The sequence below is a fragment of the Eschrichtius robustus genome, chromosome 7 (genome assembly GCF_028021215.1).
Source record: "Eschrichtius robustus isolate mEscRob2 chromosome 7, mEscRob2.pri, whole genome shotgun sequence".
In the NCBI taxonomy this organism is placed as follows: domain Eukaryota; kingdom Metazoa; phylum Chordata; class Mammalia; order Artiodactyla; family Eschrichtiidae; genus Eschrichtius; species Eschrichtius robustus.
Window position 1 is genome coordinate 131820691 of NC_090830.1, and position 23765 is coordinate 131844455.

At 48.6% G+C, this 23765-nt stretch overlaps 1 protein-coding gene and 2 pseudogenes across 1 annotated transcript in view; 2 read left to right on the forward strand and 1 right to left on the reverse strand.

Annotated features, from left to right (window-relative positions):
* LOC137767214 (uncharacterized) overlaps positions 1-23765 on the reverse strand; it is a 95418-nt gene that overhangs the window by 14254 nt on the left and 57399 nt on the right. Inside the window, exons 5-6 of the mRNA XM_068547924.1 lie at positions 14704-14845; positions 8025-8119 (exon numbers count right to left, since the gene is read on the reverse strand). Of these exons, the coding sequence (XP_068404025.1) occupies positions 8025-8119; positions 14704-14845 (237 nt within the window). The remainder of the gene's footprint in view (positions 1-8024; positions 8120-14703; positions 14846-23765) is intronic.
* On the forward strand, positions 873-1781 carry LOC137767818 (NADH dehydrogenase [ubiquinone] 1 alpha subcomplex subunit 9, mitochondrial pseudogene; annotated as a pseudogene).
* Positions 11479-12569, forward strand: LOC137767651 (peroxiredoxin-1 pseudogene; annotated as a pseudogene).

The following is a 23765-nucleotide window of genomic DNA, read 5'->3' on the forward strand; positions in this document are numbered from 1 at the left end:
ATTAGAAAACCTTGATTGTTTAACACTTGGATTTTTTTTTTTATAAATTTATTTATTTATTTGTGGCTGCATTGTTTTGTTTTGGTTTGGTTTTTTAATTTATTTATTTATTTATTTTTGGCTGTGTTGGGTCTTCGTTTCTGCGCGAGGGTTTTCTCTAGTTGTAGCAAGCGGGGGCCACTCTTCATCGCGGTGCGCGGGCCTCTCACCATCGCGGCCTCTCTCCCTGCGGAGCACAGGCTCCAGACGCGCAGGCTCAGTAATTGTGGCTCACGGGCCCAGTTGCTCCGCGGCATGTGGGATCTTCCCAGACCAGGGCTCGAACCCGTGTCCCCTGCATTGGCAGGCAGATTCTCAACCACTGCGCCTCCAGGGAAGCCCCAACACTTGGATTTTTAGTTTCTGAAGCTCTGAAAGAATTACAATAATTGAAAACAAAGCTTGCAAATAGAAAGACATTGGAATTTATCCCTAAAAAAGTACGGGGGAAAGGGAATACATTAATTAATGAGAGCTCAATATTGAAATTCTATAAGGGTACTTCAGAATATCTTGACTTGTAAGAAGAATCTTTTGATGGAGCTTCTATTTTTAATTAGAAGAAATTACATTCTGTCCCAGAAGGGCAGGAGATTGAAAAAGCCTACCATCTTGCAGCATCTAAATTTAATTAAGCATTCAAAAGAATCATAAAGACAATTTGATGAGTTTTGTCTTGTAAAAATATTTGCTGAAGAAAAGTATTCTGGAAAGAGGCAAAAAGAGTACCTGGGAGCCGAAGTTGGCTGAGCGCCGGCGGCAGGGGATTGTGGGAAAAGATGGCAGCCGCCGTTCACCCCCGAGTTGTCTGGGCCGTGCCAATGTCACGTCGCATGGGGTCACAAGTGATCGTCCCCTACCGGGGTGAGTCATATGATACCATGCACCTTCGCCCCATGGGTGACCTGGGCCAGATTATCCTTCTGGAATGGAAAGGGAGAGACAAGGACTCCATCCTAAGCGCTGTAGAGCACAGCAACATGGTCATCAATCTCGTTGGGCGAGAACGGGAAACCAAAAACTTTGATTTTTAGGATGTTTTTGTAAAGATTCCCTAAGCAATCGCTCAAGTGTCCAAGCAAGTTGGAGTTGAAAATTTTATTCACGTTTCACATCTGAATGCCGATATTAAAAGCCCTTCTAAATATCTGAGAAATAAGGCTGCTGGAGAGAAAGAAGTGAGAGACACATTTCCAGAAGCTACCATCATAAAGCCATCGGACATCTTTGGAAGAGGGAACAGATTCCTCAATTATTTTGCAAGAATTCAACGGTTTGGTGTTGTCCCTCTTATTTCCTTGGGCAAGAAGACAGTGAAACAACCAATATATATTGTGGATGTCACCAAAGGAATTGATAATGCAGTGAAGGATCCAGATGCCAGAGGGAAAACTTTTGCCTTGGTTGGGCCCAGTTGGTACGTCCTCTTTGACCTGGTGCAGTACATCTTTGCCATGGCTCACAGACCCTTCCTGGCATACCCTTTGCCACATTTTGCATGTCGATGGCTAGGTCGACTCTTTGAAATGAGTCCGTTTGAGCCCTGGACCACGAGGGATAAAGTGAAGCGAGTTCACATCACAGACATGACCCTGCCTCACCTGCCCGGCTTGGAAGGCCTGGGTATTCAGGCCACGCCCCTGGAGCTCAAGGCCATCGAGGTGCTGCGGCGTCACCGCACTCACCGCTGTCTGTCTTCTGAGATTGAAGGTGTGAAGCCGGCCAAGATAGTCCCTGTTTAGTGGCCCCTGAGCTGCCCTTGGATTTTGGTGTCATTCAGGTCACTAGCGACCAGGCCACCTTCGGCAGAGAATCCTGTACATAGTGCATAAGAGCCCCTATTAAAACATCTGAGATCAAAAAAAAAAAAAAAAGACAGTACCTGGTAAAATAGTTAGGCGGAAAGATTTTCACATTTTAATGCCAAAAAGTAGCATTGAGAACATCCTTCATTTTTCCCAAGCCCACTAGGTACCCTAACACCTATAGAGAGAATATTTTCCCAATTAAGAATATTACAGTCTATAACAAAGAGTAGATTAAAGGTGTCAATAATTTCAAATTTACTAACCACAAAATATCTCTTTGAAGAATATTTCTGGGAAATTTTGTGGAAAAAAAAAATTAAAGTGATGAGGCCGTATCAGGAAAAAAATTGAATACCACTGACATTATGTTAGAGACAGACACGCCTTAAGAAACTGATTAAAGTACACTATTCTGCTTTTTGTGTTATTTATATTCAGATAATCAATATAAAGAACTGTTTTGTTTTGGTTTTTAATTTTATTTATTTACTTATTTATTTTTGGCTGCGTTGGGTCTTCGTTGGGCTTTCTCTAGTTGTGGGCGAGCGGGGGCTACTCTTCATTGCAGTGCTCAGGCTTCTCATTGCGGCGGCTTCTCCTGTTGTGGAGCACGGGCTCTAGGTGTGTGGGCTTCAGTAGTTGCGGCACGCAGGCTCAGTAGTTGTGGCTCGCGGGCTCTAGAGCACAGGCTCGGTAGTTGTGGCGCACAGGCTTAGTTGCTCCGTGGCATGTGGGATCTTCCCAGACCAGGGATCGAACCCGTGTCCCCTGCATTGGCAGGCAGATTCTTAACCACTGTGCCACCAGGGAAGTCCCTTTAATCATTTTAGAATCTCCTTTCCCCCTCAAAAGCCTTGACTTGGTGTGATCAATAAAATATATGGTCACTCTAGCCAAGAAGGATGAGGAGGCATACTAGTTCTCTGTTGCTGTGTAACACATTACCCCAAAGCTTAACCGCATGAAACAGCCAAGGGTTATTGTCTCACAGTAGAGAGAGGATACCATGTGGCTCAAGAATCTAGATGTGGTTCAACTGGACGCTTCTGGGTCAGGGTCCCTGGTGAGGCAGCAGTAACGCTGTCAGCCAGGCCTACAGTTAGATCTCAAGGCTTGACCTGGGAAGGCTGGGAAATCCGCTTCCAAGCCCACTTGTGTGCTGTCAGCCGGCTGTCAGCAGGCTTCAGAAGACGTGCCTGCAGGCTTGCGGTGCAGTTGTGGGCCTGTATTAGTCAGCACGGGCTGCTATAACAAGTACCACAGACTGGCAGCTTATACAACAGTTCTGGAGGCAGGAAGTCTGGGATTGAGGTGCCCGCAGGATTGTTTCTCCTCAGGCGTCTCTCCTTGACTTGTAGTCGGCTGTCTTCTCCCTGTGCCCTCACACAGTCCTCCTTCTGTGTTTTTAGGTCTGCATCCTAATCTCTTCTTCTAAGGATACTGGATCAGTCATATTGGATCAGGGCCCACCCTAAAGGGTTCATTTTAACCTAATTACCTCTTTAAAGACTATCTCCAAATACAGTCATGTTCTGAGGTCCTGAGGGTTAGGACGTCAACACATAAATTTTGAAGGAATGGAATTCAGCCCATGGCAGGGCCTCTCCGCCTGAGGGTCCCCACAGCGTGGAAGCTTGTGATTCAAGATTGGGAAGAGAGAGAGAGAAGAGAGACTCAAGACACCAAGACAGAAGCTGCCGTCTTTTATAATTTGATCTCAGAAGTCACATCCCATCTTGTCTGCCATGTTCTACTGTTGGAAGAGAATCAGTGAGTCCAGACGAGGACAGGGTTCACGAGAGCAGGGTCTCAGGAGGCAGCCATCTTGGAGGCGGCCTTCCACAGTCCGTAAGCTTCTCTCTCCAAATCCACCGGAGGGACCTAGACTGAGAGTGGAAACGCTGGCTTCGGAAAGGCAGTTTATCCGCCCTCATCTCTAAGGAGACGGTAGGAAGGCTAGAAAACACGTCAGCCTCTCTGGCTGCCCAGCATGACTAAAAGATGGAGGCCCACCGGCAACAGACGTGTCCGCCCAGCCCTCTGGGCTCCTCGGATGAGGACAGCCGGGCGGCTCCCCAGCAGATTCTGAGCTGGAAGCCGTGCGGGAGGCTGGTTCAGCTCCAGGCGGTGAGCTCAGGGCTCTTCTCCCTCCGTGGCACGTCGTCTCGTGTGTGAAGTCATAACCCGGAGCCTCACCAAGGCCTCCAGCTGTGCAAACCACCTCCACGTGGGCGGCTCCCCCTCTCCGTGGGGTTTCCGCACGCATCCTTCTGTACTCTGGGCCCCGACTCAGCCAGTAGTCTTCATTTGTTCTCTAGATGAGTCCTCCCTCCACTAGCTCAGCCTCTGGTGTTCGCTTAACCATTTCAGGACACACACATCACCCTCATCGCAGACGATGACAGACAACCTGCTTCTCCTTCACGATGTTCACACAGCCGCCCACGCTCACAGCAACCCCGCTGCCTCCCGGGTGGAACCATTTCAAAGTCGTTGTAAAGCGACAGGGTAGGAAACACAGGGCCTGAGGTGACTGAGGACTGTCCCCTCACAGGCGGGCTGACAGATAGGAAACCGAGAGTAAGGTGCTCCGGGCAAAGACGCCACGGCTGGGGGTGTGGGAACCCCAAGCAATCCAGGGTGGCCGGCGTTTAGGGCAGTAGAGGAGGGGAAGGTGGGGAGGGAGGTTGGGGGGTGCTTTGGATAACAAGGAACAGGGTGCTGAGCGCAGGTCTCCTAGTCTCTCCTGGCAAAGCTCCTGGGAGCACGACTCAGCGTACTCTTCATCTCTGCATGCCCCCCTCCCGTCACACGCACACATACACACACACACACAGACACCCCACATACACACACACCACACACACGTACGCACACATGCCAAGCACAGTCACATAGACACAACCCACACACACTCACATGCATACACACACACTCATATACAGTTACAATCTCATACACATACACACATGTCCACGCACATACACCATGGCCCACAGCATGGACACACAATACACAAGTCACATATACTTGCACACACATCCACAATGCACACTCACACATCACTACACATGTATCCACATGTGCTCTCTCTATACATGTATCCACATGTGCTCTCTCTCTCTAACAGACACACACACGCGCACACACACACACACACCCCACGCAGCCCCACCAGCACCCTCCCAGCCCTGGCATGTGGCTGGGGCTCAGTCAGGGTTGACTGCATTGATGAAACATTAAATCAGGGGAAATTGTGTTGGGGGATCCTTTTTTCCAATTAATCTTTCCAGTTGTTTAACATCAGCTCCTAAGGAATTCACTGTGTGTGCTCAGAGCCCTAAACTCGTGCTTCTCAAAATTAGAGAAAGATCGGACTTCCCTGGTGGTGCAGTGGTTAAGAATCCGCCTGCCAATGCAGGGGACACGGGTTCGAGCCCTGGTCTGAGAAGATCCCACATGCCGCGAAGCAACTAAGCCCGTGCACCACAACTACCGAGCCTGCGCTCTAGAGCCCGCGAGCCACAACTACTGAGCCTGCGTGACGCAACTACTGAAGCCCACGTGCCTAGAAGCCTGTGCTCCGCAGCAAGAGAAGCCACCACAATGAGAAGCCCGCGCACCGCAATGAAGAGTAGCCCCCGCTCACCACAACTAGAGAAAGCCCGCACGCAGCAACGAAGACCCAACGCAACCAAAAAATTAATTAATTAATTAATTAATTTTTTTTAATTAGAGAAAGATCATTTCTCTTTTCCGCAATTGCATCTGAACTGACCATGCTTTAGGAGATTTTTTTCATGAAATATGACTCTTTAAATCAGGCCATGTCTAAGTCTTATACTTTACTCAAGCACTTGGGTGAGGGGGAAATATAAAAGATTCTCTCCAAGCAAAGCACTTCTCCACGTTTGGGGGGATCCTTTTAAGGAAAGGGGAAAGTATTGGGAAAACAGTCCATGGTCCAACATCCACCACTTTACGGGCTGCAGCTTCCAACCACCACCCCAAACGGAGCCCTGGGAATGGCGCACCCCAGGGGTGAAAGCATGGCTGAATTTGTTCAACTATGTTTTCTAAAGAATAACCCCCAAACATGCATTATTTTGTAATAAGTCAAAGGTTATTTTTTCAAGGAGGAAAGAAACAATCCTGTTGACACAGTAGATGCAAAGAACTTAGCACCATGCCTGGCAAGAAGAAAGGGCTCCGTAAATGGTTGTTTTTTGGTTTTTTGGGTTTTTTTGGTTGTTTAGTTGTAAAGATCCCACTGGGAGGGAGCCTGCTTTCTGAGTAATAGACATCCTTGATAATTTGATGCCCCTCCCTGGACCCCCTCAGAACGCTGCTCTGAGACCAGCTCTGTAGGCTGAAGGCTTCAGTCTCAAGAGCGCCCGACGAACCCCACTGAAGAGGGAGGCTTTCCACTTACCCCATTCTTAAACCACCACTTCGAGACACGATGAATCCCCAGGAAAATGAGGCCACTTCAGAAATACACAATTCTGGCTTAATATCTGCCTCAATTGCCTGGTGTGTTCCCTTTACGACAAGATCCCCCCAAGCCTGCTATCTCCTATTAGAGTGTTATTCTCTATTTGATTTCCAAATTATTCTTCATGTGTCGCCTTTTACCTTGAGCCATTTTCTCCCCCCAGTGAAATCTTGGCACCCAAAGCAGTTCTCAGAACTAAATTAATTATAAAAGCATATTAATATCATCTGTATAGCAATGAAATTAATTTATTCAATAGATCCAGGAGGAAGTCATCAATTATGCCCGATGACTGTAGCATTTCGTGTGACAGCATTTACAATTCTTACAAATTTTAATATTTCGTCCAGCAAGAGTTGCCATAAATATCATGTGCTGTGCAGCCTTGATTTATGAATTAAGTGGACCTTTTAGATGCCACTAGTGTTCAAATACTACACATTTTATTCTTATCAAGTGTGTGTTTGTGGGGGGGGGGGTGGCGTTTTATCCTTCTATGAAAAATAAGGATCTCCATTCTCTTAGGGATGACCTCTCCCGTCAATAGAGTCTACCCTGGGACATATACAAATTTCTTAGACGTGCTTCTAACCATCCAGGTTAAATTTCCCAAGACATGTTATAAACTCAATACAATGGAAATTTAGCTGCACCCTCACGTCAAGATCTGAATATACCTAAGGCTTGCTCAGTCTCAGAATGAGTAAGCATTCAAAGTCCAGCTCACTATCCAGAGCAATTCTTATCAAACTCCTCCTTCCACCCCGTTCTTCTGTGTCACCCACAAGACCCACAGCTAGCCAGGAATCCTCTCTCACTGTTCCCTAAAACTCCCCAAGAAAAGATAGTTGACATATATCTGACAAATAACTTGTATCCCAGCGATATAAGAAATGCCCACGGGGGGAATTCCCTGGCGGTCCAGTGGTTAGGACTCCGAGCTTTCACTGCCTAGGGCGTGGGTTCAATCCCTGGTCGGGGAACTAAGATCCCACAAGCCATGCAGTGCGGCCAAACAAATAAAATAATAAAAATAAATAAATGCCCACAAAGGAGGAGGCCCAAATGGCCACTAGGCAGGCGAGAAGGGGCCCAGCTTTAGGAGTCCTCAGGGATGTGCAAATTAAAACCACGGTGAAATTAAAACCGAACACACCCACTAGAGTGACTACAATGAAAAAGACAGAAAATGCCAAGTATTGGCGAGGATGCAGAGCAACTGGAACTTTCGCACACTGCTGGCTGGAGTGTAAATGGGTACCATTTGGAACGCCTCTTGGCAGTATACACCAAGCTGAGCATATGCATTCCCTATGACCCAGAAATTCCGCTCCTAGGTAAATACCCAAAAGAAATGAGTCCATATGTTCACTGAAAGTCAGGTACTAGAATATTCATAGCAGCTCTATTCATAGTAGCCCCAAACGGAAAACTACAAAATGTCCGTTAACGGGAGAATGGAATAAGGTTGACCAATAAAATACAGGACACCCAGTAAAATTTGAATTTCAGAGAAACAACAAATAATATTGTAGCATAAGTATGCCCTACACAGTAATATTACCCAAAATGCTCTACTGCTGTGTATGGATGATGTCACAGACATAATGATGAACAAAAGCCTAAGAGAATCCAAACTGGGTATTTCTATTTATATGGTATCCAAAAACAGGCAAACTCACCCCTGCTATTAGAAGGCAGGATGGTGGGGAGATTGGTAGCTCCTGGATGAGGACACAAGAGACATTTGGGGAGCCTGAATGTTCTGCTTCCTGATCTGAAACACAAGAAACAGATGTGTCCACTCTGTAATGATTCATCAAACTGTACACTGTGAGACATGCTCATATCACATTGTATAGTCAACGTACTTTATAAGTACGTTTCTTATTCACTTCTTACTCAGGCAGAGATTATAAAAGTTTGTTGCAAGTATCCAGATCAAGATCTGTGTTTCAGAAATTATCGGTGTTCACAATACCTGCAGGGGAAAAAAAACCAAACTCGAATATGAGCACTCTTTACAATTAAAAGAATGTTTTTATCATTCTTTTATTTGTTTTGGCTCTGTCACAAATTAAAGTGCTTGGAATGCTGTAAAAAAAAAAAATGCTCACTGCAAAAAGTATTTGTTGTTTATCCAAGGTTCAAATTTAACAGAGTATTCTGCCTTTTATCTGACAGCCTTATTCCATCCTCCTGCTAATGGACATTGTGGCCATCAACACATATCATACATGTATTTTATGTGTCAATAAAAGTTATTTTAAAAACTTCACAGATCAATATAGATCCTCCCATTTTTACCCCTAAGAATGGAGGAGGGAAATGTCAGTGGGCAAAGCTGGAATTTTTAGTGGGCTGGGAGGGGGTCAGAGTAGAAAACAGGACTGCAAACACTCACGTGGTGATAATTTTTGTAACAGAGAACATTAATCTTTTAAAGACCAGAGATACGACCCCTATTTCCATCCTGTTAGGATTTAAATGCAAGTTGCCTACTAGGTACCTTCAAACTTCATCTGTTTTTGTAGAAGGAGGACGGGTGGTGATCAGTCAAGCACATTATTTGTGTCCCTACCCACCTCCCCCCACAATAACAGACCCCTGGCCTCTAAACAGTCATTAAGGAAATGGTGAGGACCCCCAGCAAGGTTGAGAGGGACATTGAGAAGCGCAGCTCCTTGTTAGATGTACCCATTCAAGTGGAGACAAAAACACAAAGCTGAGAGAGAGGAGTGAAAAGTCGACTGAGACACTAGATCCAGTCCCAAAAGACAGCCCAGGAAAGGCAGTAGAGGGCAGTGGTTAGACTCAGCTCCAACATTCCTGACCACGGGTCCTTGGGAACATCACCAACCATCTGAGCCTTGGTTTTTTCACCTGAAAAAGGGGGATAATGATAGTACCTACCTCACTGGGTTGTCGTAAGAATTGGGTGAGATGATGGGTGGCAGATTATATTATCCCAAAGTGACCACAATGCGTTTCCTGCTCCATATGCTCCTCTAAAACTTGCCACTCCCCCGTCAAGGTGGAGTCTAATTCCCTTCTCTTGAATCTGGGGGGAGCAGAGAGCTTGTGACTGGCTTGTGACCAATAGAAGGTAGCAGAAGTGATGCTGAGTAAATTCTGAGGCAAGGTCATACAAGGCAGTTCCCTTCCCCCTTGTTAGCTGGTATACTCCCCCTCGGAACCCTGGGCCTCCATTAAAGCCCAGCTGCCTGGAAGCCACCACGCTGTGGGGAAGCTCAGGCCATGTGAGGAGGCCACACGTGGCTGCTCCAATGGACAGCCCCTGCTGAGATGCCAGCTAACAGACGATATCAACTACCAGAAGTGAGTGAAGACAACTCCAGATGATTCCAGCCCCCATCTTTTAATAATCCAGATCATCAGCCCTTGAGTCTTTCCAGTTGAGGCCCCGGACATCAGACAGCAGAGACCTGTCATTCCTGCCATGCCCTGTCCAAATCCCTAACTCACAACCATTAGCAAGATAAAATGGTTGTTTTAAGCATTTAAGTTTGAGGTGGTTTGTTATAAGCAATAGTAACTAAAACATAATGTCTTGTATCGGTTAGCTCTTGCTGCATAACAAAACACTCCAAATTTAGTGGCTTAAAACAACACACATGGGGCTTCCCTGGTGGCACAGTGGTTAAGAATCCGCCTGCCAATGCAGGGGACATGGGTTCAAGCCCTGGTCTGGGAAGATCCCACATGCCGCGGAGAAACAAAGCCCATGTGCCACAGCTACCAAGCCTGCACTCTAGAGCCCATGAGCCACAACTACTGAGCCCACATGCCACAACTACTGAAGCCTGCGTGCCTAGAGCCCGTGCTCCACAACAAGTCACCGCAATGGGAAGCCCACACACCACAACAAAGAGTAGCCCCCGCTCACCGCAACTAGAGAAAGCCCGCGCACAGCAATGAAGACCCAGTGCAGCCAAAAATAAATAAAATAAATAAATTTTTTTTAATTAAAAAATAAACCCACATTTATTTAGCTCACAATTCTGTGGGTCAGTGGGCAGTTCTGGTGCTTTGGGCAGTATCAGCCAACCTCTCCCGGGCTCACTTGTGTGTCTGTGCTCAGATGGTGGTCGGCTGGTGGCTGATGATCTAAAATGCCTCACCTACATGTCTGGCAGTTGGCTGAATGTCAACCAGGCAGCAGATGTAACTAGGCCATAGGACTCTCATCATCCAGGAGGCTGGCCTATGCTTCTTCACAAGGAGGCAGGGTTCCATGAGCAGCAAGAGAGGACCAGCCCACTGTGTAGGCTCCTCAAGTTTCTACCTGCAGCATGTTTGCAGATGTTACATTGGCCAAAGCAAGTTCATGGTCAAGTCTAGAGTAAGAATGAAAAGGCACCCCACTAAAATCTGGAACAAGACAAGGATGCCCACTCTCACCACTTCTCTTCAACATAGTATTGGAAGTCCTAGCCTCAGCAATCAGACAAGAAAAAGAAATAAAAGGTATCCAAACTGGAAGGGAAGAGGTAAAATTGTCACTATATGCAGATGACATGATACTACGTATAGAAAACCCTAAGGACTCCACACAAAAGCTACTAGATCTAATAAATGAATTCAGCAAAGTAGTAGGATACAAGATTAACATTCAGAAATCGGTTGCATCCTTTACACTAACAATGAAATATCAGAAAGGGAATGTAAAAACAGTACCTTTTAAAATCGCACCAAAAAAATTTTTTTTAAATACCTAGGAATAAACCTGACCAAGGAAGTGAAAGACTTATACGCTGAGAATTATAAAACGTTAATAAAGGAAATAAAAGAGGATTCAAAGAAATGGAAAGATACTCCATGCTCTCAGATTGGAAGAATTAATATTGTTAAAATGGCAATACTACCCAATCAATCTACAGATTTAATGTGATCCCTATCAAAGTACTCATGACATTTTTCACAGAACTAGAACAAATAATTCAAAAATTTACATGGAACCATAAAAGACCCAGAAGTGCTAGAGCAAGCCTGAGAAAAAACAAACAAAGCAGGAGGCATAAATCTCCCAGACTTCAGACAATACTACAAAGCTACAGAAATCAAAACAGTGGCGTGTCTCCTTCCTGACTGTCCTCGGTGGTTTGTCTGTGAGAAATGTTGACAGCAATATGTCTTCAGGAAGGAAATGCCAAAATTGGGCACCGTGTCCCCCAGTTCAAAGCAACTGCTGTAATGCCAGATGGTCAGTTCAAAGATACCAGCCTATCTGTCTACAAAGGAAAATACGTTGTGTTCTTCTTTTACCCTCTTGACTTCACCTTTGTGTGCCCCACAGAGATCATTGCTTTCAGTGATAGGGCAGAAGAATTTAAGAAGCTCAACTTCCAAGTGATTGGTGCTTCTGTGGATTCTCACTTCTGTCACCTGGCATGGATCAACACACCCAAGAAACAAGGAGGACTGGGACCCATGAACATTCTTCCCTTGATATCAGACCCCAAGCGCACCATTGCTCAGAACTATGGGGTCTTTTTTTGTTTTTAATAAATTTATTTATTTATTTGTTTATGGCTGTGTTGGGTCTTCATTGCTGTGCGCGGGCTTTATCTAGTTACGGTGAACGGGGGCTACTCTTCGTTGCGGTGCGTGGGCTTCTCATTGTTGTGGCTTCTCTTGTTGCAGAGCACGGGCTCCAGGCACGCAGGCTTCAGCAGTTGTGGCACATGGGCTCAGTGGTTGTGGCTTGTGGGGTCTAGAGCTCAGGCTCAGTAGTTGTGGCACACGGGCTTAGTTGCTCCGCGGCATGTGGGATCTTCCCGGACCAGGGCTCGAACCCGTGTCCCTTGCTTTGGCAGGCAGATTCTTAACCACTGCACCACCAGGGAAGCCCGGACTATGGGGTCTTAATGGCTGATAAAGGCATCTCATTCAGGGGCCTTTTTATTATTGATGATAAAGGTATCCTTCGACAGATCACCATAAATGACCTTCCTGTTGGCCGTCCTGTGGATGAGACCCTGAGACTAGTTCAGGCCCTCCAGTTTACTGACAAACATGGGGAAGTGTACCCAGCTGGCTGGAAGCCTGGCAGTGATACCATCAAGCCTGACGTCCAGAAGAGCCAAGAATATTTCTCTAAGCAGAAGTGAGCGCTGGGCCATTTTAGGGCCAGGCTGCAGTAGGTGGCCATGAGAGCAAAACCTCTTCTGTACTATTGTCATGCTTAAAACACAAGACCTTACACTCAGCCAGGATGGGGTGTGGGACTGGACAGGCCTTTCCTGCAGGGGTTGGGGAAGCCAGCCTTTCTTCCTCTGGAGGGAATGGCCTGAGCTGTATTATGGGGCAAGCAAACTGATGTGTATAGTAGTAGGGTATCACTTTTGGTCTTTTGTAGTTTTATTAAACTTGAACTGAGACCTTAAAAAAAAAAAAATCAAAACATTGTGGCATTGGTACAAAAATAGGCATACGGATCAATGGAACAGAACAGAGAGCCCAAAAATAAACCCACACACCTACAGTCAATTAACCTTCAACAAAGGAGGCAAGAATATAAAATGGAAAAAAGACAGTCTCTTTACAAGTGGTGCTGGGAAAGTTGGACAGCTGCATGTAAATCAATGAAGTTAGAACACACCTTCACACCATGCACAAAAATAAACTCAAAATGGCTTAAAGACTTAAACATAAGACATGACACCATAAAACTCCTAGAAGAGAGCATAGGCAAAACATTCTCTGACATAAATCGTACCAATGTTTTCTTATGTCAGTCTCCCAAGGCAATAGAAATAAAAACAAAAATAAACAAATGGGACCTAATCAAACTTACAAGCTTTTTCACAGCAAAGGAAACCATAAAAAAAACGAAAAGACAACCTACGGAATGGGAGAAAATATTTGCAAATGGCGCGACAGACAAGGGCTTAATCTCCAAAATATACAAACAGCTCATACAACTCAACAACAAAAAAACAAACAACCCAATTGAAAAATGGCCAGAAGACCTTAATAAACATTTCTCCAAAGAAGACATACAGATGGCCAGTAGGCACAGGAAAAGATGCTCAACATCACTAATTATTAGAGAAATGCAAATCAAAACTACGAGGTACCACGTCCCACCAGTCAGAATGGCCATCATTAAAAAGTCTACAAATAACAAATGCTGGAGGGGCTGTAGAGAAAAGGGAACCCTCCTACACCGTTGGTGGGAATGTTAAGTTGGTACAGCCACTATGGAAAACAGTACGGAGGTTCCTCAGAAAACTAAAAATAGAATTACCATACGATCCAGCAATCCTACTCCTGGGAATATACCCAGACAAAATTGTAATTCAAAAAGATACATGCACCCTTATGTTCATAGCAGCACTGTTCACAATAGCCAAAACATAGAAACAACCTAAATGTCCATCGACAGATGAATGGATAAAGAAGATGTGGTACATATACACAATGGAATACTACTCAGCCATAAAAAAGTATGAAATAATGCCATTTGCAGCAACATGGATGAAACTACAGATTATCATACTAAGTGAAGTAAGTCAGAAAGAGAAAGACAAATACCATATGATATCACTTATATGTTGAATGTAAAATATGACACAAATGAACTTACCTACAAAACAGAAACAGACTCATAGACATAGAGAACAGACTTGTGGTTGCCAAGGGGGAGGGAAGGAGGGAGAGGGAGTTTGGGGTTGGTAGATGCAAACTAGTATATATAGGATGGATAAACAACAAGGTCCTAATGCAGAGCACAGGGAACTATACTCAATATCCTGTGATAAACCATAATGGAAAAGAATACAAAAAAGAATGTCTATATGTGTACAACTGAGTCACTTTGCTGTATAGCAGAGAGTGGCACAACTTTGTAAATCAACTATACATCAGTAAAAAAATAAAAATAAAATAATGCAGTAACTTAAAAAAAAAAAAAAGAATGCGAGAGCTCCCAAAGTAACATGGCAAGGAGGTGTGAATCTGGGGAGGGAAAGAACCATGGCCATTTTTGTAGTCTGCCACGTTCTGACACAGGGACAGCCTCTAGCACGCGCTGGCTGTCCATGTGACATAAAAGACACAGAGTTTGTGCTGCTCTGCACTCCCTGGACGTAAGCTCAATGCACCTAGAACACAGGGTGTCTGAGAGCGGTGGCTGGGGATGAGGTGGGAGAGACAGGCAAGGAGCTAGGTTCAAAAGGCATTCATCCCTGACTCCTCAGGGACAGACACAGTGGCAGAAGGGCAAGAGTTTGGGAGTCAGACACGCCCAGGTTTAATTCCAGCTCTGCCACGAGCCCCTGGGAGGCCCCTTGCTAACCACTAAGGTCCCCATCTTTCATAAGGGATAAAAGCATCTACCTCTTAGTGCTGCGGGGAGGATGAGATGAGGCCAGGTGCCTGGCAAGGAGCATCGTGGTGCCGCCGGAAGAGCTGCAGCTTGGCTGTCATCAGGCCCCAGGAAGCTGGCTGAGGTCTCTTCGTGCCCACTGAGTGACAGCGGCTGGAAAGACAGAGCCAGCTGAAAAAGCTCCCCAGCCAAAGCCTTCTCAGAGGCTTGCTCCCCAAACTCCCCGTTATTATGCTACAAAAGACTGGTACAGCTGCTCACCAAGAAATAATTGGTGCCACGCTTGTCTGAGGGTCAACCTGTGCAAACTGCAATCGCTCAGATTCCCGCACCTGCCAGCCCAGCAGGTCCAAAAAGTTGTGCTTACGTACGCATTTCTCAAAGGCTCGTGCTGGGCGGTGCTGCTGGTGTGACTAGACCTTCCGCAGGGGGCCAGAGCCCGGGCGTGGGCCCAGCTTGCAGGTTAGACATCCAAGGAGGAATGATGCACCTTCCAGGGGCTGCAGCCCAGACTGGGCGCAGGAGGAAGATTGCCCTGCCGCAGGACACTCCCAGGAGCCAGGCTGGGCATGCCAAGGGGTACACATCACACACAAACACACGCTCACCTATCAAACCCCTTACCAAATGGCATGCCACCGTGTCGCTCACGCAAAGGTGCCATCTACTCTGGCATTGCTGCCCTAACCATTGCCAGGCCAGTTGATTCACCCTCCCAGACAAAGAGAGAGGGAGAGGTGAAGGCATTCCTGGCAGAAAGAGTGACATGTGAAGACACATGGAGTTGCACATGGGCCTGGGACACCACAAAGGTGCAACATTCCATGAATAAAGTGGGAACGTTAAAATTCGTCTTGTAGACATTAAGGGGTCAAGGGAACTTTTTAAGCATCAGTGTGATGACCAGGCATGCAGATGGGTTTCAGGACCATCCTCCTGGAGATGGTGGAGGAAGGAGAGACTAGACACGGGTGACCAGTTCAGAGATTTCCATAGCCCAGGGGAGAGCTGCTGGGAGGAGGGAGAGGATGGAACAGACTCAGGGAGCGTTTCCGGGTTGGCTTCAGCAGGCCATGTGACCGAGTGGATGTGGGCGTGGGGAGGATGGAGGGCTGGGTTGACTTCATGTTCGGGCAGATGGGGGCCGTTGCCCCAGCTAGAGGGCACAGGGGGAGGAAGGGGTCTGGGAGGAAGCCGGTCTCAGTCTGAAACGGTTCTTTCAGTCTGAGAGGCTTGTCCATCACCTCTCCTGCCCTATGCTCGCCGGGAGGACAGGCAGACTCCACTTCCCATCTCTACAGCTGAGGCTGTGGGGAATGGCCAGCATCCCCACGGGAATGCTGGAAAGGAAGTCCCCATGGTTACTGATGAACAAGGAGGCCCCGGGCGACAGGGTCAGGGGACCACGATGGAGCCCTGCCAGGGGGCACATCTGACGCTGAGGGTTCACTGTGCCAGAGGAGCCCCTCCACCCACTAAAGATGCCTGTCTCCCCTGGCTTTTGACCCTCCAGGCCTAAGCCCCTGGCACAGCAGACACCTCCAAGTCCTGCCACGTCCCTCCCGCAGTGACCCAGGCCGGTCCCAGGCCCAGACCTCCAGGCCACACACACACTTCCACACCCCATCCCCACAGGTGAGCATGACGCAGAGCTGTGAGAGAGGTTATTTTTGAAACTCATTTGCAAGGTAGATTTCTCATAAATGCCACAAAGCAAAGCAAATCCTATAGATTTTTTTTCAAGGCAACGCAAGGACTATGTAAGTTCTCTGAGTACGTGTGTTCACAGCATCACTTTGCTTTGCCTCATGGTCCTGCACATTCAGACTGCAGTCGCCCCGACCCAAAACATCATCAGCTCCAGGAAGCATCCGCCGGTACCCATGGGACAGGAGACATGGGGGTGGGGCTGTCACAGGCATTCTGGGGGGCCCTCTGGTACCCCTGGCAGTGACAGGCTCCAGACCCTTCAAAGAGAAGGGCAGAGTCTGGGGGCTGATTCTCAGCACTTGGACTCAGACCATGGGAAGGGCCACTGTCCAGCTCGGGGTCAACAAACTGGGACTGTCTCACCCAACAGCCCGCTGTTCCTTCCCCGGGCGCCCCATCTCCACGAAAGGTGCCTCCCCCCACACCCAGGGCACAGCCTGCGGAAAGGGAGGGAGGCTTCCCCGCACCGCTGCTCCCCTCCACCACTGCCCCTCTTCTGTCTCAGGTTCTGGGATTCCACCCTCTTGAACGTCTCCCCTCCATCCCCCACCTTCCTCCTGGTCTCCCACATCTAACATCTCCTGCTCCAGGCATCCCTGCACGGCGACTGGAGGGGCCTGCCTGAAGCACAGTGTATCTGTCACGCTCTCCCTCATTAGCCCTCTATGGCTCCCATTGCCTACAAGACCAAGCCCACACTCTTCAGTCTTGCCCGGCCTGGCCCCGCCACTCACACCCCCAGGTCCTCGGACACTTCGCGTGGACTTCGGCTCTCAGGTCTTTGCTCAGAGTGGGGTCCCTTCCCAAGTGGCCTGTCTTCTCCTTCACCCCCTCTGAAATGTCCTCTTCCCGGCCACGTCCTCCCTGAATTCTTCTCTGATCCCGAGGAGTCCTCCCTGCCTCTGGCTCCCCCATGTCCTTGCCTGTGCTCTGAAGGTGCTCACCCACCTTGTGTTACAGCCTCTATGTTTGCCATCTCCTCCTATCCTGTGAACTCCAGAGGGAAGGGAGGCCTTCGGTCTTTATCTCTGAAGCCCCCTTGATTAGTTGAGGCAACGCTAGCTGCTATCACAGATGAGCCCAGAATCTTGGTGACCTAACACAGGAGCAATTAACGTCTCACTCACTCACATCCGATGTCGATGTTCCTGGCCCGGTGGCCTTCCACAGGCTCCTTCAGGGACCCGGGCTCCATCCGCCCGCAGAGTCCTCTCTCTAGAGATAGCACAGGCGGTTTGAGGGGTTTGTTCCTATTGTGGTGAAAATACACAGAATCAAATGTACCCTCTTAACCGTTTTCAAGTGCACAGTCCGGGGCGGGTAACTGTATGCACATTGTTGCACCGTAGTTCTCTAGAACTTCTTCATCTTGCAGAGCTAACAGCACCCATCAAAAGACTCCCTTCCCCGCCCCCAGCACACCCCTTTGTTAACCCCGTCAGCTAGTGACGTGTGCCACTTCCGCTCACGTTCTGTTCGCACGAGCTCGCTACGTGGCCACACCCTGGGGGGCTGCAGCCAGGGGGTCGGAAGCAGCTTCCCATAACGGGGCTGCCCTGCGGGAAGGGAGCCCAGCCTTGCACACAGGTGAGGCCGAGACAGGTGTGTGCTGAACTGAGCGTACACAGCGGGTGGAGGAAAGAGAGGCTTCGGGGAGGTTCCTGCTAACACCTCTGGGCACCTACTGCCGGTGAAGTGCAGAGCTGGGTGTGGTCACACACGAGAGCCACACGGTGCCGGGGAAAGAGCCAGACAGACCCGGTCCAGATTCCCGGTCTCTGGGCTCGGGGAGCTGATGAACTCGATGATCGCATGAGATGAGATGGGATGTGCAAAGGGCCCGGCACACAGGAAGCACTGTTACTGTTTACCTTACACAATCCTGCAATGGGGAAACCCAGTCTCAAGTCACCTGGGCCACCTGCCCAGTTAATAAGCGGCGGGGCCAGATCTGCACTCACACCGAGACTGCATCCAGCTCCCCAGGGCGTCCCTGAGATGCCCTGTGACCTCCCAGCTCCGGCCTAAAGAAGATCAGAGGGCCGGTGCCCCGCTCACACCTCATGACCTCCCTCCCCTGACCTCTTGCGGGTAAAGCCCTGTGGTATCTGCCGGATGACGCCAACTCCCCCCACATCCTTTTAAAGGAGCTCCGCCTAACAGTTCTCAGTATAAATACCGCAGAGCCTGGGCTGAGATCTGCTCCTTGCCTCCTTGCCCAGCCTCCTTTCACCCAGCCCTGCATGCCAAGCGCGTCCACTGCTGACTCCATCCAAGACTTATTGCCAGTGGCCCCTCCACGTGTACAGTCTCCCAGCGCCCAACCTGCAGACGCAGCCCTGTCACCTCCCCTGTCAAATCCTCCCTCTTCGGGCTGGTGCAGCAGACGGGCTCACGGAGGAGCATTCAGAAGCGCCGTAGCAAAAGAAAGCAAATCTGAGCTCGCGTCGCCAAAGGCCAGCCACACGCCTGGCCACGCAGGTGCCCTGGGGAGATGCACGGGCTGCACGGCTGACGGGAACAGGACCCTCTGAGCTGACCCAGCGTGAAGCCCAGCATCAGCAGGCATCACCGAGTCCCCGTCCTTCCTGCTGGCAGCTCCCTAAATGCTGTGGATGGTCAAACAGACGTTGACATCTCTTCCCCCTGCCTGGCACGCGGCAGGCCTTAAGCTTCAGAGAGACACGGAAGAGGGCAAAAATGTAAAAACCACTCCTTCCTGCTTGGAAAAGGGCCTGCGTTCATGAGAACCTTCTTACCTCCCTGGCACAAGGCCGCTCATCACGGAGAAATGTTCATCTGTGGTCAGTTTCTGTTACTCCTGGAGCTCGCTTTCAGGTTTGGGGGGCCGCGCGCATCGAGAAGGCACCTGCCCACCACTCTGCTTCCCGGGCCACATCTGCGCCGTTTGATCCTCAGCCAGCGAGGCTGCGAGGCTGGCAGGGGCCGCGGGCAGGACGCCTGCCACCCTCGCACCCCCTTCCGGGCCGTGCAGCTTGTGACTGTTTGATGCATCGCCCTCTTTCACCTGCACCGAGGTGCTCAGCCGAGTGAGGGGCAGGTGGAATCACTGGCGCCCCAGCGAGTGTCAGGAGGGAAATAAACCCCGTTGCTCTTCTTCTGCACCCAAGTCGCTGGCAGGCGGGGCCAGCCACTGAGAGGCCCCTGCCCCAGCCGGCACCCACGTGCGTGCCCGGCTGGAATCTCCCCTCTCCCTCTGCCGTCCTGGAATTAAGGCAGGACAGCTGTCATCTCTGGGTTCTCAAATGTAAATCCCAGAAACCTGCCTTCATCCTTCCAGCTGCCTTCATCCTTCTAAACGTGCCGTGTTTTTTCCAGGCTCTGCAAGACCGGGCCCTGTCCAGAGGCTGCTGATGCCCGGGCCGAGGTGGCCCCCAGGACACACCAGGGATTTCAGTCCCAGAGTCAGGGCCCCCTTGGTTCCGTGCTTCTGATGCCCCAAGCCCCACAGCAGAGCCTCCCCCAGGCCCGAGGCCATGGGCACCAGGAGAGAGACTGTCAGCAGCCAGGACCATGGAGAGAGGAGGGACAAAATTCCATCACCTGGGCTGGGGACGAGGGCCAGGACCCAAAGCACAGCAAGACACTGGGCTCCTCGCTGCTCTCCGAGATCCTCGCCTACTCTCTCCTGCCTCTAGGCCTGGCAGAAGCTGCTCCCGCTACCTCGGACACCCCTCCCCTCCTACTTCACATTGCTCTTCGCCATAGGCCTTTCAGGTCTCAGCCTGGGTACCACTTCTTCCAGGCAGCCCTCTCTGACCACCGCCAGACAGGGACAGATGCCCCTCCCTTCTCTCTCTCAGCTCCTTGCATTTCGCGCCCCCCATGCTGCCCCTGTCACTCTGGGAGGGAAGAGCTTGTTGGTTTTTCTGTTTCCCTCTCCAGGCTACGAACTCCACAGGGCCAGTCAGGGATGTGGTCGGCCTGTCACAGTCCCTGACATGCCACCTTCATGAATATCTGCTGCCTGGGAGAAAAGATAAAAAGAATACAGTGAATGAATGAATGTTGGGCTCGTCGATCCTTCCCAAGAACCGGTGTCGCCCAAAACCCCAGATCATGTTGCTCCAGAGGTGAGCCCTGAACACCTAAGCGGCACAAGCTTCTCTCCGGTCCCAGCTGCCCTGGCAGTGGGTGGGGCCCGGCCTCAGCCTGACTCCTGGGCTTCCAGACCTTCCAGACCAGTGCCCCACAGAACTGGAGCCATCCACGACCACTAGCCCCGCTGGAGCTGGCCCTTGCTCAGGCCCGGCCTCTCCTCCGACGGGAGTTGGCTGTGTGCCTGGTGCCCGGGCAGGCCGGCCCTGCTGCCCCCCGGGCCTCATTCATTTATTCCTTCATTCACTCACTCACTCATCATTTAAACCAGTTTGAGCTGGCTGTTTTGGTTCTTGAAATGAAAAGTCTTGACTGATTCTGCCTGAATCAGCCTTCAATGGAGTCAGCCTTCACTCTTTGTGTGGACTCCCAGCTCTGGACTCATTCTCACATTGGTTTGGATCCCAAACAGAAGCCCCGGCAGGCACCAGGTCTCTGCTTGCAGATGAGGCTTACGTGATACAGGGATCATGCCCTGGTGGGGAGCGGGTCTGCAGCCTGCAAGGCCTCGGCTGGACCAGGCACAGTCCTTCCCTTCCCATCACTCACGGCTGGACTCCCCTCTCAGAGAGCAGCTGAGGCCCTCTCCCCGACCCCCCGTCATGAGTCCTCTCACCACCGACCCCTCCTCTCCACCACGGAGGGCTCGTTGCCACTCATGGATACAGATCATCACTTTTCCGCACTCGCCACGCCCAACGACAGCGGCCCAGGCCTGCCAGCAAGGCTGACTCCATAGAGCCCAGGGCCCCTTGTGGGCTCTCTGACTTTGCCCAGATGGAATCCACAGATTCCAAAACTGCTAAGTCAAGTCTGCTGAAAGACTATTGGAAATGGTTCAGTTTGAGATGAAACAGTAGCCAACCTTCAGGGGTTACCATGGGCACTGTTTTCCTCTCTCCTTATACGTCGAGCCAGGCTGAGCAGCTAGGAGGAGCACAGGCAGAGCCTTGCCAAAGAGGAAACTGTCGCTCACTCACGGTCAGGCACAGGAACGCAGGACGCTGCTTCTGCCCAGGATTCAGGCTGGAAACCCTTGAGCAGGACCGCGCTGCAGTGTCAGAGGCCCAGGCCCCCCGGAAGGGCACAGTGACAACCCTAGAAGGATGAGTGGCAACAGCATTTCCTCCTGCAAACCAGTGAGCCTATGCGAGGAACGGTGGGCAGGAGCGCCTCACCAGTTGGAAAGCCCAAAGGGACAGACTCTCCCCATTTGGGGCCATCCAGAGCAAGCTGTTAGAGTCTCGTGTGGCCAAGAATTTGCCAGAACACTTCACTTCGTGCTCCCAGTCTGGAATTCATGCTGGCAAATGTTGCCTGTGGTTAATTAAACGTATTGATAAGATGTGACAGAAGGAGTGCCACGTTCCTCCCATGGTTTAGATATTCCCTCAGGAGCGGAGAGAGGGGAGTCCTGCCAACCCACAGCAACGTTCCATAAAACTAATCACTCTGATGACTCATAAAATAAGGATCTGACACAAGGGTTGAATATCTGAGCTCCTCAAGGACAGGGACCAAGTCCCACTCGTCTGGTGTTCCCAGTGCCTTCCAGTTCCAGGCTCACAGTCGGGCACACAGAACCCGAGTGAGTGTGGGATCCCTCTGCTATGCCCTGGATTGTTTGGAAGGAAGGCTCATACCTACAGAAGATTTCTTATTAGATTATTCAGCACACACAGCCGCATAAATATAACAGAGCATGGATAGAATCTGTGTGCTAGAAACTATAAAAGCTGATGTAAGAAGCCAAAGAAGCCCTAAATAAATCAAGAGACAGCATGGTCGTGAATTGGAAAACTCACAAAGATGTCAATTCTCCCTACACAGATCTACAGATTTAACACAATTCCAATCAAAATCCCAGCATGATTTGGTAGTTATAGACAAACTGATTCTAAATTTTTAATAGATAGGCCAAGAAACTAGCAAAGCCAAAATTTTGAAAAAGAAAATAAAATCGGAGGAGTCACACTACCCGATTTTTAGATGTTCTCAAAAGCGACTTAATCAAGACAGCATGATATTGGTGAAGGGATAGACACATATATCAATGGAACAGAATAGAGCATCTAGAAATAGATTCTCACGAGTATGGCCAATAGCCTTTTGACATGGTGCAAAGGCAATTCAATGGATAAAGTATAGTCCTTTCAGCAAATGGTGTTGGAACAACTGGACATCATAGGCAAAAAATAATTTTTTTAAAGCTGATCTAAACATACTCCTTATTAAAAACAAAACAAAACAAAATGGAGTATAGATCTAAATGTAAAACACAAAACTTTTTAAAGAAAACATGGAAGAAAATCTTCATCACCTGAATTAGGTAAGGAGTTTTTAGACATGACACAAAATGCAAAATACATAAAAGAAAATAATGACAACTTGGACTTCATCAAAATTAAGAACTTCTGCTCTTTAACACACACAGGTAAAAGAATGAAAAGACAAGCTGCAGACTAGGAGTAATATGCAAATCTCATATCCAATAAAGAACTTCTATCCAAAACGTATCAAAAACTCAGAATCCAACAGTAAGAAAAACAAAATAAAAAATGGGCAAAACCTCGACCAGTCACTTCACCAAAGAAGATATACAGAAGGCAAATGTTCAGATGAAAAGGTGTTTAGCATCATTAGCTGTTAGGGAAATGCAAATTAAAACCATGATGAGATACTACTACACACCTATCAAAATGGCAAAAATAAAAAATATTGACAATACCAAATGCCAGTGAGAGTACAGCAACCAGAAGTCTCATATGTTTCTGATAGGAATACAAAATGGTACAGACACTTTGAAAACAGTTTTATTTAAAGTTAAACATACACTACCCATCCCAGCAATCTCACTCTTAGATATATATACCCTAGAAAAATGGAAGCATACGTTCACACAAAAACCTGTACATGAATGTTCATAGCGTCTTTATTTGTAAGAGCCAAAAACTGGAAACAACCCAAATGTTCTTCAACAGGTGAATAGATAAACTCTAGGGTATCCATATAATGGAATAGTACTCAATGATATTTTTTTTAAAAATTACTGATACATGCAATAATTTGGACGAATTATAAAGGTATTACACTGTGAAAGAAGTCAATATTAAAAGATTACATTCTCTATGATTCTACTTGTATGACATTCTCAAAAAGACAAAATTCTAACAAAGACTTTGTTACAAAATTAGTGACAGAGTACAGATAAGTGGTCTCCGGGGGCTTAAGGTAGCAGTGGGGA